Source organism: Python bivittatus, unplaced genomic scaffold (assembly GCF_059951505.1).
Source record: "Python bivittatus isolate LINGU-HERP-01145 unplaced genomic scaffold, Pbiv_v1 ctg000700_np1212, whole genome shotgun sequence".
NCBI lineage: Eukaryota > Metazoa > Chordata > Lepidosauria > Squamata > Pythonidae > Python > Python bivittatus.
The window spans coordinates 23,420,835-23,433,083 of record NW_028277098.1 but is presented as its reverse complement, the minus strand read 5'-3'; the positions used below and the strand labels follow the sequence as shown (position 1 = coordinate 23,433,083).

Sequence of the window (12,249 nt, the reverse complement as noted above, 5' to 3'; positions counted from 1 at the left end):
AAGTTATCCTCATTAGTCTCCTTCCCTTCCTTAAAGATAAAATTATATTTAACATAACTAGGGAAGAAAAGAGCAGGAAAGTCTGCAATATTCTGTTGTTTCCTACCCATCCGCCTATGCAATTAATAAATTATCTCATGGGTATACAGGGTTGAGATATAAAGAACAAAACTCCAGAAAAAATCTGTACCTGCACCCACTGAAAAGTAAATTTGAATCCTCATTGTACTGTCTGATAGTAGAGCCTCATGTTCAGAAAACAATTATCTATCTCCAAAAAATATCAGGCAACTTTACTTTATTCACCCACATAGAAAACCTGTGGTTTTATAAACTGTGAAATATGAACAGTTTCCCAAATGATTTTAAAGAATAGTGAAAATCAAGAATTAAATGGTACATGGAAGAAAAAAACATGTTAATCTCACCAAGCTGTGATTGGTTTCCATCAGCCATCTGTATAAGAGCACTGTCTTTCTTATTGTATAAAATCTTCACTCGCTGTACATCCCCATAAACACCTTTTTAGGATTAGAAAAGCAACCCAAAAGAAATAGTATTTTAAATATAGATAAACAGAATATTTTCAAACATCAATGAAACATTCGGACATGTCTTTCACTTCTTCCAGCATTCACACAAATGAATAAGAAGAACAAGATTTTGAATAGGTGGATTTTGAAAAAAGGAAGACATTTTTGATATACCCTCAAAGCTATGAGAATGGTATTAAATAAAAGACCATGCAAAATAAAATCACATGCATTAAAAGAAAAGCTTGCATTTATGGAGTTTAAAAATAGCAAAAGAAAAATAGCAAAAGATTTACTATTCAACTTTAAGCCAAAGTGCTAACTATAAATAAGAATTAAGGTGAAACAAATAATTAAATCAATAATAAAAGTATAGTGCTAACGATAACATACCGAAGAGGGTAAACAGACTTTGGGGCGTAACCATCTTTAGAAGGAGAGAAGAGCAAGCAGCATAAGACAAGAAGAGAGAAGAGTCGAGGAAGAGCGGAGATGAACAGATCATCCATAACGAAGGGTGGTTCCCGCAGAATGGTGAGGTGGTCATGGATCATGGTTCAAGGCGGTTAATTGGGGCAAGTTGGTCCGAGGAACATTTTGTTCAAGCACAGAAGCATGAACATAGGGAATGGAGACAGGGGTTGTAGACAAGGAATGCAAAGGATAGGACAGGGGAGGGTGTGGGAATTTGGGAAGAGACAGGGAAAGGGTAGGTGAGCACAAAGGGAGGAGGATGAAATGGGGAAGGGAAACAGCAATGCAGAAGAAAAATAAGGAAGTGGGGAACAAAAAAAAAAAATAAAATATAGGTCAGTACATAGGAAATGCAGGAATTTGGTCAGAAAATGGTTGGTTTATGTATTGTACAAGAAAAACTGAGTAAAATGTAGTCACCCAAGACAAAAATATGGGTAAAGTACATCCATATCATACAGTAAATTACATTTCAATTGAATGTGGAAAAAAAAACATGCAATAGAAACTTAAAAGAAAAAAATCCTCTAAACTTTAACTGCATAAGCATGGCTGGTTATGAAATGCAGGGAAAAGTCTTTCAAATGGCACTCTGATGCAACCATTTTAACACGCAAGACTATGAATGACAAAAATGAGAGAAGTATAATGGTTCAATATTAAAACAGAGGCCAGTAAAATGGAACACATATTCAAAGTAGACAAACTGATACAAACTATCCCACATTTCATACCAGCTTCCACAGCAAGTCAAAGTAAAGATCCAAGGCAATAAAATGCAAAACTAAAAGTATCTTAGACTTCAGAGTTAAGGAAATAATAAAATGAAGGTTTTTTTTTTAAAAAAGGAGACAAAATGAATAGCAACTGCAAAAGAAAAGAAAAATTACTAAGAGAGATTGGAGAGTGCCGCATCAAGATCTTTGGGAGGAACCTTCAAAGAAAAATTTGTTAGAGTTGTTCACATACATTAATACAACAAAAAGAGCAGAGATGTGTAAGCATGAAATGAATAAGTAAAGGAGCAAATACAAAAGCAAAATAGAAGTTTCATTAAATTCTATGTTTCAAAATGGAACACACTGATACTTGTAAAAATAAACTAAAAAATATCCAGAACATGCAATGTTCTCTCTCTCTCTCTCTCTCTCAAAACATAGGTAGGAAAGGGTATTTTAAAAATGCTGGCTACCTCCAAAAACAAAAGTATTTAACAGTATAGAATATACTGGAATCCAGCTATAACACAATCTGGAGTAACATGAAGAAATAAAAGGTTGATCTTAAGATGTGGAAGCAAGCTCAACATAAGAAAGGTACATAAGTTCAAAAAATGAAGCATGATAAAGGAAAAAAGAATGCTGAACAGAGAGTAGATACACTAACCTCTTCATTTAAATTGCTAACCAAGAGGACTGTATTGCCACCAGTTGAAACTCCAGGCATACCCACACGGCCAGCTGCTGCTGCTGCGGCCGCCGCCGCAGCATTTGGAATACCCAAAGGACTCAGCGCTCCTGGAACAGCTGCAACAGGAAGCCCTAATTTTAAAATAAAGCATATTTTACGAAACACACACAAGTCGCTCCAATATAGTCTAATTAATGTTCCCACTGCTGAAACCAACTCTTTATGATAAAATTAAATATAGTCAAGAGAATCTGTGGAAATAGGAAACTTATATTGCTATCCAACTGACTAATATAAATTGCAGCAAATGATGTTATTTCTTTTACAACAGATTCTGGCTTAGGCTTCTTTTTCTTTTTTAAAAATCACGTCTAGTAAATGGGGTAATTAAGATACCTCCACATAGATTTGGGTTTGAAGCATTTTTACCCACATATTCAGCCCCAGATCCTTCATCATCTTGGACTCTCTTCCTCTTTTTTAGTAATGTTTTTTAAAATTTTTATGTTTTATGTATTTATATGTATTTAAGGTTTTAATGTTTTGTGTGAACTGCCCAGAGTCCCCCATTGGGGGGAGATGGGTGGGGGAGAAATTAAATAAATACATAAATATTCTATAAGAAAAAATAAGAAAGGGAAAAGACTGTGCTCTACTGAAAACAGGATGCATTTCTGTATTTCATCATCCTTCAGAATTTAATAATGTTAACTACTTAATCTGCAAGCTGCCTCTAATATATTGCAAATTACCTACCAAAAGTGATGGAAAGCACATAGCCACATAAACATCAAACTCTACAATGGACAAGGACAGTCAGCTTTCCTAATTTTGAAGTCATCATTACCACTATTTTAGCATAATGCCTTCTAAAGAAAAGGCCCCTATGTAAGGGTTACAAACTATATTCCATGACATTACTTTCCCAGAATAGTTTATTCACAATTATCTATCCTAAGTGTGAAATCTATCTGTACTAATATCTTGTAAAACTATGATTCAATATTGCAGAGATTAATATAAAAATGTGCATATACTATATTGTGTATCCTTTGGTAATGAGTGGAAAAATTACTTGCAAGTTGTACCAAAATCTGGTGGTAGTAGTAATACTAGGTATAGTACCATACCCTACTCCCCCCCCCAAATTTAAAAGCAACACCTCCCTCTCCAAATTATGATATAAGCTTCCATATGCATTATGGAGTTTTTTTATAAGATAACATTACAATTATCATTGTTGGGGAGAATTTCTGCGATAAAAATGAATGTTTTGCCTAGAATGATGTTTTTGTTTCAAACACTACCTATTCTGACAACTGTTGTACTATTTAAACAATGGCAGAAAGATATATCTAAGTTTGTATGGCAAGGGGGAAAAAACCCAAGGGTTAAAAAAACCTCTAAGATGCAAAGGAAAGAAGAGGATTAGAATTGCCTGACTTGAAATTGTATTTTGCAGCCTGATGCTTGGTTTGGATGAAAGAGTGGATTCTGCTGAGAAATAAGAGAATTTTAGAACTAGAAGACACAATCTGAGGTTTGGGTGGCATGGATTTTTATGCTATGATAAAGTTAAGGTTAATGTAAAATAAGAATCATTATATTAGAACTGTCATATTGAGAATATGGAATAGATATAAACCCAGACTGTGCCTGAAAATGCCTTTATGGGTCTTAGCACAAGAAGCATTTTATAGGAAAGAAACAGCAGGCAAAGAGAAGTGGTTAACCTATGGAGAGTTTTTAGAATAAGAACATGGAGAATATAAGATGAAATCAAAAGAACAGCTGGCTGTAGAGGGATTTAGTTTTCAATGGTTTTCGTATGCATAGTTAAGAGAAGGATTGACGGTAGATAATTGGACATTTGGAATTGAACAGCAGAAGTCAGAATGTGAAGCTGAACTCTGTAAAAATGATGAACATGCAATCGCTAAAAAGTATAAACTTTTACTGAAATCTGAAACCGAAGAACAAGTGAAAGAATATATGATAAAATTGGCTAATAACTTTAGTCATAACATGTTGATTGAATCATAGGAAAATACGTAGTTAAAAAGACTTAAATTTACATTATGTTACAACTAAAAAAGAATTTTTCTAAGATGATGTACTGTTGGTATATGACTCCAGAAAAATTGTGTAGAATATATAAAGATACTTCAAATCTATGTTGGAAATGTGGACAACACGAAGGGTCATTTTATCAAGCCTGGTGGACTTGTAAAAAAGCCAGAAAATTTTGGCTTCAAATACACACGATACAAAGAATTTTAAAAATTAATATTCAACCGAACCTAGAACTTTTTTTGCCAGGATTAATAGACAATTAGAAAAGAGCCATGGAAGACTATTCTTATATATGATTACTGTTGAGAGACTATTATATGCACAAAAATGCACAAAAATGGGAAAAGAAGTATCTGAAATACCCACAATGGAGGAATGGTTGGTGAAGATGATGGAACTAGCAGAGGTGGCAAAATTAACTTGTCTGCTTAGAGAAAGATCAACTACTACATTTATTAGCAACTAGAAACCCCTTATGGACTTTTTGCTGAGAAAAAGAAAAAAATGAACTGGTGATTTTTGGATTAGAAAGGGCAGATTATGGAAAGAAGGAAATTATGATGTAACCTTAGAGAGAGGATAAAATATAAATATGGCTATATAAATTTGATAAATAAATGAAATAAATAAAAATAAATACATTTATAACTGCTGTTAAGATTGGAAGCCCCTTCTTTGTAACTTTCTTCTCTTGCCTTTCTACTTACTTTTTAGTTTTCTTTATCCTTCTTACTTTCAACTTAAAATCTGTACTATTTTCATTCTGTTGAATACCTCTTTAATAAAATTTATAGAAAAAATAACATTTCTGTTTATGATAAAAATAAAAAACATCCACTGTAACTGCTGTTCTTTTATTTCCCCCACTCTCTATCCTGCCAAACAATCATGCAACAAATTTCAGCCATATGACTGATCCATTTCCATTTTCAGAAAGATATTCTTTGGACCAAACTAGATACGCAAAGATCAGTACAGTATAACCTTTATCATCATCATATCTTTGTAAAAGTGATTAAATGGATGGTGGAAGAGCTCCCCCAGCCCTTTTCTTTTTTCAAACGGTCACTAGACTCCTAATCATCCTTTATCATTCTGTCCATCTTAGTAAGTGTCCACAATCTGCTTTCTTTGCATATTCACTAAAAGGTGCTAATATGATAGCGACTTTTATTACAATCAACTTTTTATGCTTAAATATGTATTTTAAAAAATTCTCCCTGTAGCCATTATTGTTCCATGATAGGGTACTAAAAGCATCTGACACAACATTGAAAAGTATACTTTAAGTTATCCATTTTTAACATTCTGCAAACTATTCATTATACTGAATAAAAGATGGACTATTTTATTATTGGAAGTCAGTTTGGTGTAAAGGTTAAGGCACCAGGCTAGAAACTGGGAGACCATGAGTTCTAGTCCCGCCTTAGGCATGAAGCCAGCTGGGTGACCTTGGGCTAGTCACTTTCTCTCAGCCCTAGGAAGGAGGCAATGGCAAACCGCTTCCGAAAAACCTTGCCAAGAAAACTGCAGGGACTTGTCCAGGCAGTCACCAGGAGCCAACACTGATTCAAAGGCACCAAAAAACCAAAACAGAACAAAACAAACTTATTAGCGAAGGAAGAATACAATTTGTTATAATGTCCTAGGACATTAAAATACAAATTTGGGCTTGGTGAGAGAATTACAGAAGTTTCCTCAGGGGTTGTGGAAATCATGGATATTATGTTATTTCATGTCTCAAATGGAAATATGTTAACCTACCCATACAGGACAGTTGAAGGCTAAAACCCTAGAGGGAATTTGGATGCACAAGTAAGCTTTTCTTTTAAGTTATCCAAGCCTAGCTATTTTGAAGGCTCTTTGAACATTTAGTATAAAGATTAGAACGTATCCATACAGAATGTATTTTGGGAATGATGGCAGAATTTCTGAACATGGGGAGATTTATAAGCAAAACATGCTTATGAATCCCATCTAGGGCAGGTCTATCTGCTATTAAATGGGACCATAATTGCAGAAATACAATTATTTGACAAATTATACAGGATGAAGATTGAACCAGAGATCTGCATGTCACAAATTACACAAATCCTTCACTGATAGAGACTGCCAAAATCCAGTGACGTAGTATTGTCTTTTACTAGGTATGTGATAGCACAGGTTACTGCTTTGGCCAGTGAAAACAATATGAATATGAAAACAATATGAAATTAGATTCAGTAGCCCACCACGATTTTAGATAAAGGAATGTATAGAAAGCAAATAAATCAGAATGTCAATCACAGCACCCAATAAAACTTATAATTTCCCATGTACATCTACTGTGTCATCCTATTCTCAGAAAATTCATGGAATAAAGAAGCAATCTCTAGGATGAATGATGAAACTCTCTGATCCATGTTTCTTGGGAATGATACACAGAGGGCATTAAATTCAGAAAGCTGAACTACTGCATCCTATAAATATAACTATGACTCAGACAAACAAAAGCCAATTAACCAAACAAAAAAGACCTCTGAAATGACAAGGAATACAATCTTGAGGATCATTAAATTCCAATACACGGAGGCCAAATGGGATGAAGAAAGTAGTACCCAAAATCCATATGATCCTTCAGTGAGGGAACTGTATGGGTGGAAAATGATCAAAGAGTTGATCTTTTGAAAAAGGTGCTGAAATCATATTATACCTGAAAAAAGTTCAACAATGCAACTTGAAGCTTCACACAGGCCAGAAGCAGTAACATAAAACTGTAGTGAACAAACTAAAGTTAAGAAAGTCTCTGAACTCCTTATTTCATAGAATTGAAATAGTAGGAGAGCTACTACATGAGGCTTCTACATTTTTACTCATAGTGGCAAATGTAACAAGCAACTAGCTTTCATGAAATATGTATTCATCCCTAGCTAGAAAGAGAGTTATCGCTTTTGTTCCTCACATGCATATGATAACTTTAAAATGATACCGCTTGTTTTGGGGCTTGCCTTTATAGAACATTTCTTTTACCAATCCAAGTTGAACCTGATCATTGTTTTGTATACTCTGGAAAAAAATAAAGAAGCTAACAATAGGGAAACTTCAATGTCTCTTGCTCCAAGCATTATGTTAAGGACTTCATTAAGAAATCAAAAAGTACTACCTAAATATCTCTGCTCTCTTTTTGCTTTTGGGTTCACTAGTGGACACTAATCTTAACAGCTAAATGATCTCATTTACCCATCTGTTAAACAAAGATTCTTCTCCATCTGTTTAATTTAATATTAGCCCTCTGGCTGGGGTTTTCACAGGGCAAATCTACCAAATTTTCTTGCTTTGTTCCCTTGATAAACATCTTTTTTCACTAAATACACTCAACAGCTAAGTGAGCCCTAGAGGTTATCTGCTGGAGATTCTGGCTTTTAACTTTCTATACTGCAAACTTGACATTCAGCCTGTAGTCCACAGTTAGATAGGCACACTAGTTCAAAGCATATAAAGTGATGTGAAAAGTTTCTGGCCCTGCCCCAATTTATGGGGCAGACTCTCTGCTTTCTGCACATTGTGTCAGGTCACTACTTGTGAGCAGTCTGTATGAAGTGAGAACATGTTGCCCCTCCTTGTTATCACTGTTTTTTGAGACGGTTTTTATTATTTACCTTCACCTAAACCTACCTCACCTAAAGTTCTGGCCCTGAAACAGAACTTTTCCCAGCCCCCCAAGTTCACATAGCAACTTACTAGGTTAACATAAAACAATCCCATGTCCAAAATTAGATGGGAGGATTAAGCTTTATCAGGATGCCCTTCTATCTCTAAATATGATCTCAGGGCAGATATGAATAGAGACTTAGATAATAAAAGTCACTGAAGAAAATAGATTAAAAATTAAAAACCCAACGGGTCATAAAGGGTCATGAAAAATTGTGGCAACAATTGGATACAGTCTGTGTTGAATGCAGAGGGACAGGGGGCATTATTAAAGTGGCTGGTTAAGTGATAATTAATTAGTTTTTTGTTACTCATTCAAGACTGTAATCTTTAGCTACCTTTGTAATTCAACCTCTAATGGTACAGTTCTATCCTCCTGTGGAAATAAGTGGCAATTGTTAAATGACTTTTATTATCTCTCTTTTTTTTTTTTATTACTAACCCATGTGGAATATCTTAGAATTTCTTCTGCCTAATTACACAAAAGAATCTCAGCCCATCAGAAAAATGTGATAATTTATTTGGCTATACTTATAGATCAAATGCTTATTTATCCTATAATTCTACAGTCTTAATAGAAAAGATATTCTTGTTCTACATGCATATTTTCCAATACACTTACTAAGGCGAATTCAACAGTAATTCTTTCTTTCAACTAAACATTACCTGCACTATAAGGACTCTCACAGCAGTTTGACAAGAAGCAGCGTATTCATGTAAAATACAAAAGGGATTTCTAGTGATAAAAGTATCCAAATGCACCTTGCAAAGATTTAGATTTACTTTTAGTTTTGAATGTGCAAACTTTTAAACACTTTTTTCCCTCAAGACTAAATTATGGCACTATCAAAATGTTATTGTTCTTAGGTTACAAGCACGGAACTAGTACAGTTTCACAGGCAGTTTTTCCCCATGCAATTTTCTTCCATGAAGTTCAAAATGTATGCCAGTAAAGGAATCAAGAACTCTTCCTGACAAAAGAACAGAAAGCAAGCGTTTCTATTTGTTGATAAGATTGTTTTTTCTACAAAAACATAAAGGCATATTGAAATTGGTGTCCAATTTACAATGAATGACAGAACAGACCATATAAATATGTTTGAACAAAGACCATGGGTTAAAATTTACAGTTCTAATCTTTGACAATCAGAAAGACTCAGAAATAGCATGGGCTACATATACCTCACATGCATTACAAATTTCAAAAAATAAAGCTCTGCAAGGACAGTGATGCCCTTGTATAGGCCCAAAACTTACTTTATATTAGAAGACAGCAGATATGGACAACAGAGCCCCTAACCATTTTTTTTTTTGGTTTTTGTTTTTTTAAAAAAACTACTCCAGTATTATTAATGCTAAACCTCAGATGGTCTGAAAGATCAATGTACTGGGCTCATGTATACTGACATACTCATCAAAAGACCATTCTTGCTTCTATATTAAACAGGTTCTGACAAACAAATGCAATAAATATAATTAGATTTCATGCAGAATAACCTATAGCCATACTCACAGTTTACTGTGTTTTCCCTTGAAGCAATATTTATCAGCACAAAGCAAAAAGTGTATTTAATTGCCTTTTGACAATACAATTTATTGCTCCAGTGAAGATACTGACAGGATTTGTATGATTGTAAGCAATGAGATTCTCCTATCCCAACCACATACAAAACTGACAGAGAAGCAAAAGGAAGAGGGAAACAAGTAATAGCTCTCGTCTCTTGCAGGAACACATAGCTTTAAAATTTTCTTGGAAATGATAATACTAAAAGCAGTTCTAGTCAACAAGAGTAGACTAGAACTGGCTATAGAGATCTGGTTGCTAATTCATTTTGAAGTGCTATTATCCATAATAGCTTAACTATCAGGAGGATTTTCCAAATGTCATACAGTTCTGTACAAATGTTACAGCCTTCTTCATAGACCTTCTACAATGGCATGGTGATGAGACAGAAAGCATTCTCATCATATCATCTTACATCTGGAATCCCATCTCCACAGAAACTTACCTGGTAAAGCCTGTTAAAATTATAGGAGAAAATCTTACCAGTCATTTCAGCATGTTTAATAATTGATTAAACTATCTAGTGTTGTTAATTTTTATTATTTTATTCTTTTTATTTAATAGTTTTAATTGTAAGCTGGTCCAGAAGCTTATACTTAAAGTTGCTTAGGTCTTCTACATAAATCTTTCACATTTCCAACAAAAAGGCTCTTAAGACTACTGGTCTGGGAAAGATTTCTGCTGTGGGTCTGGATAAGATAAACTTCTCTGTTCAATTATGTAAGACAGGGTTCATATCAGTAAATGATGTACATTCTAGAATGAAAGCTGTTTTTTCAAGTGGTTATGTCTTCAAGGCCAGGAACAACACTTTCAAAGGACTTTTTCCTCAGAAATAAAATAAAATAAGAAAAGAAAAGAAAAGCCAGCACTTAAGGCTTTGATTTTTGTGACCCAATGAACATGCCCTGTAACACATCAACTGAAAACAATCTATTCAAGATTTGTTATCCAATATTTAACTGGAAAGCTTAAAATAATAGCTTGCAAATTTGATAAGAGCCAGCGTGAACTTGAAGTTTGTCTTCACTTACTGTACATGCTCTAAAATACTTACAAATCTGTAAGGCCATTTTGAACCCTAATGTAAAATCTTTTAATACAAGTTACCATAAAATTGCTAATTTTATTTATTGATATATTAGTTCCTCATTCAGAATGTATACTATCCGAGATTCATATATATTACATCAGCAATAGAGTATCATCTGTATCATCACTGGATTATATCACTGTGAGAATATGATTTTATTATAGATCAGAAATTCTGAATTGAAAATGTCAATTTATGCTATTGAATTCAACCTTTCACTTACTGCAGGAATCAAAGTTAATAAAATAAGTTTCCAATATATGGCTATGCTACCACTTGAACACAACCACAAAAAGAGAGCCCATTATCTATCTAAATGACTGATTCTATGTCGAATTATTCTTACTCTCAGGAGATTTTTCTTAACATGCAATTAGAATCTGCTTTCCTATGTACTGTACTCTGGGATGACAGACAACAGGCTGTGGTTGTCTTCTGTGTGACATCCTTTCAGATTCTTAATGAGTGCTATTATATTCCACCTTAGTATTCTCTTCTTAAAGCTGAACATTTTGAGTTCCCTCAATCATTTCTTGTAAAATTTAGCTTCTGATCCCCTAACTGTGCATGCTTGTTGTTCTTCTCTATATGCATTTCAGTTTGTCTGAATACTTTCTTAATATACAATGTACCATATTTGTGGTGGAATAGACAAATGGAGAATGGAGCAGAACTCTTCCTATGATTTAGAAACTGTATCTTGACTGACACCTTGTGCAGTCTAAAATTATATTTGACTTTTTCACAATCATGTGACACTGCTGGTTTATACTCTACAATTCTAAGATTTTTTTTCCCATAAATCTAAATGCAAACTAGGTATTTCTAAACTTTACTGTATTTTTAAATGAAAAAACACTACAGAATATCTAATGCTCCAAATTTCATTTTCATCCTGTTTCGCTAATCTATCAGGAATTATAGACGAATGAAATCTAGAATGCTTTCTTGTCTAAGAAAAGCCATCTTCCGTATTACTCTCATTTTGATTTTCAGTGAGGTTAGATAATTTAATTCAAAAGTGAGTGCTTATTTTATCCTATAGTTTATTTTTATCATACATAGATATTAAAACTGGCCAATTTTCATGGTGGAAGTATCTATTTTTACAATAAGAAAATTGTAAAAGAAATACATAATTCAGAATAATAAGCTGAAATGATGGAAGTTATACATTCCATCATTTCATTCCAAATTACAGAGTTTAAACTTCTTTAAATTAAGCCATGTTGATTACTATATACAAATATGCAACTATATGTTTGCATGTGAGTCATGCTGTATAAAAGTTTGCAATAAATTTTTACTTAAACTAGAGAGAAAGCACATTCAACTACCGTATTTTTCCGACAATAAGACGCCCCCATGTACAAGACGACCCCCACTTTTCTAACCCAAAATTAAAAAATCAA

The 12,249-nt window shown here is 33.8% G+C and overlaps 1 protein-coding gene across 5 annotated transcripts in view; it reads right to left on the bottom strand.

Annotated features, from left to right (window-relative positions):
* Window positions 1-12,249, bottom strand: part of PTBP2 (polypyrimidine tract binding protein 2) — a 73,453-nt gene that overhangs the window by 2,005 nt on the left and 59,199 nt on the right. For 3 of the 5 annotated variants that reach the window (XM_007421813.3, XM_088128406.1, XM_088128409.1), the window contains 3 exons: window positions 2,394-2,548; window positions 927-960; window positions 429-521 (listed from right to left, as the gene is read on the bottom strand). In XM_007421813.3, coding sequence (XP_007421875.2) covers window positions 429-521; window positions 927-960; window positions 2,394-2,548 — 282 coding nt within the window. The remainder of the gene's footprint in view (window positions 1-428; window positions 522-926; window positions 961-2,393; window positions 2,549-12,249) is intronic. The other 2 variants (XM_088128407.1, XM_088128408.1) reach the window with 1 other exon arrangement.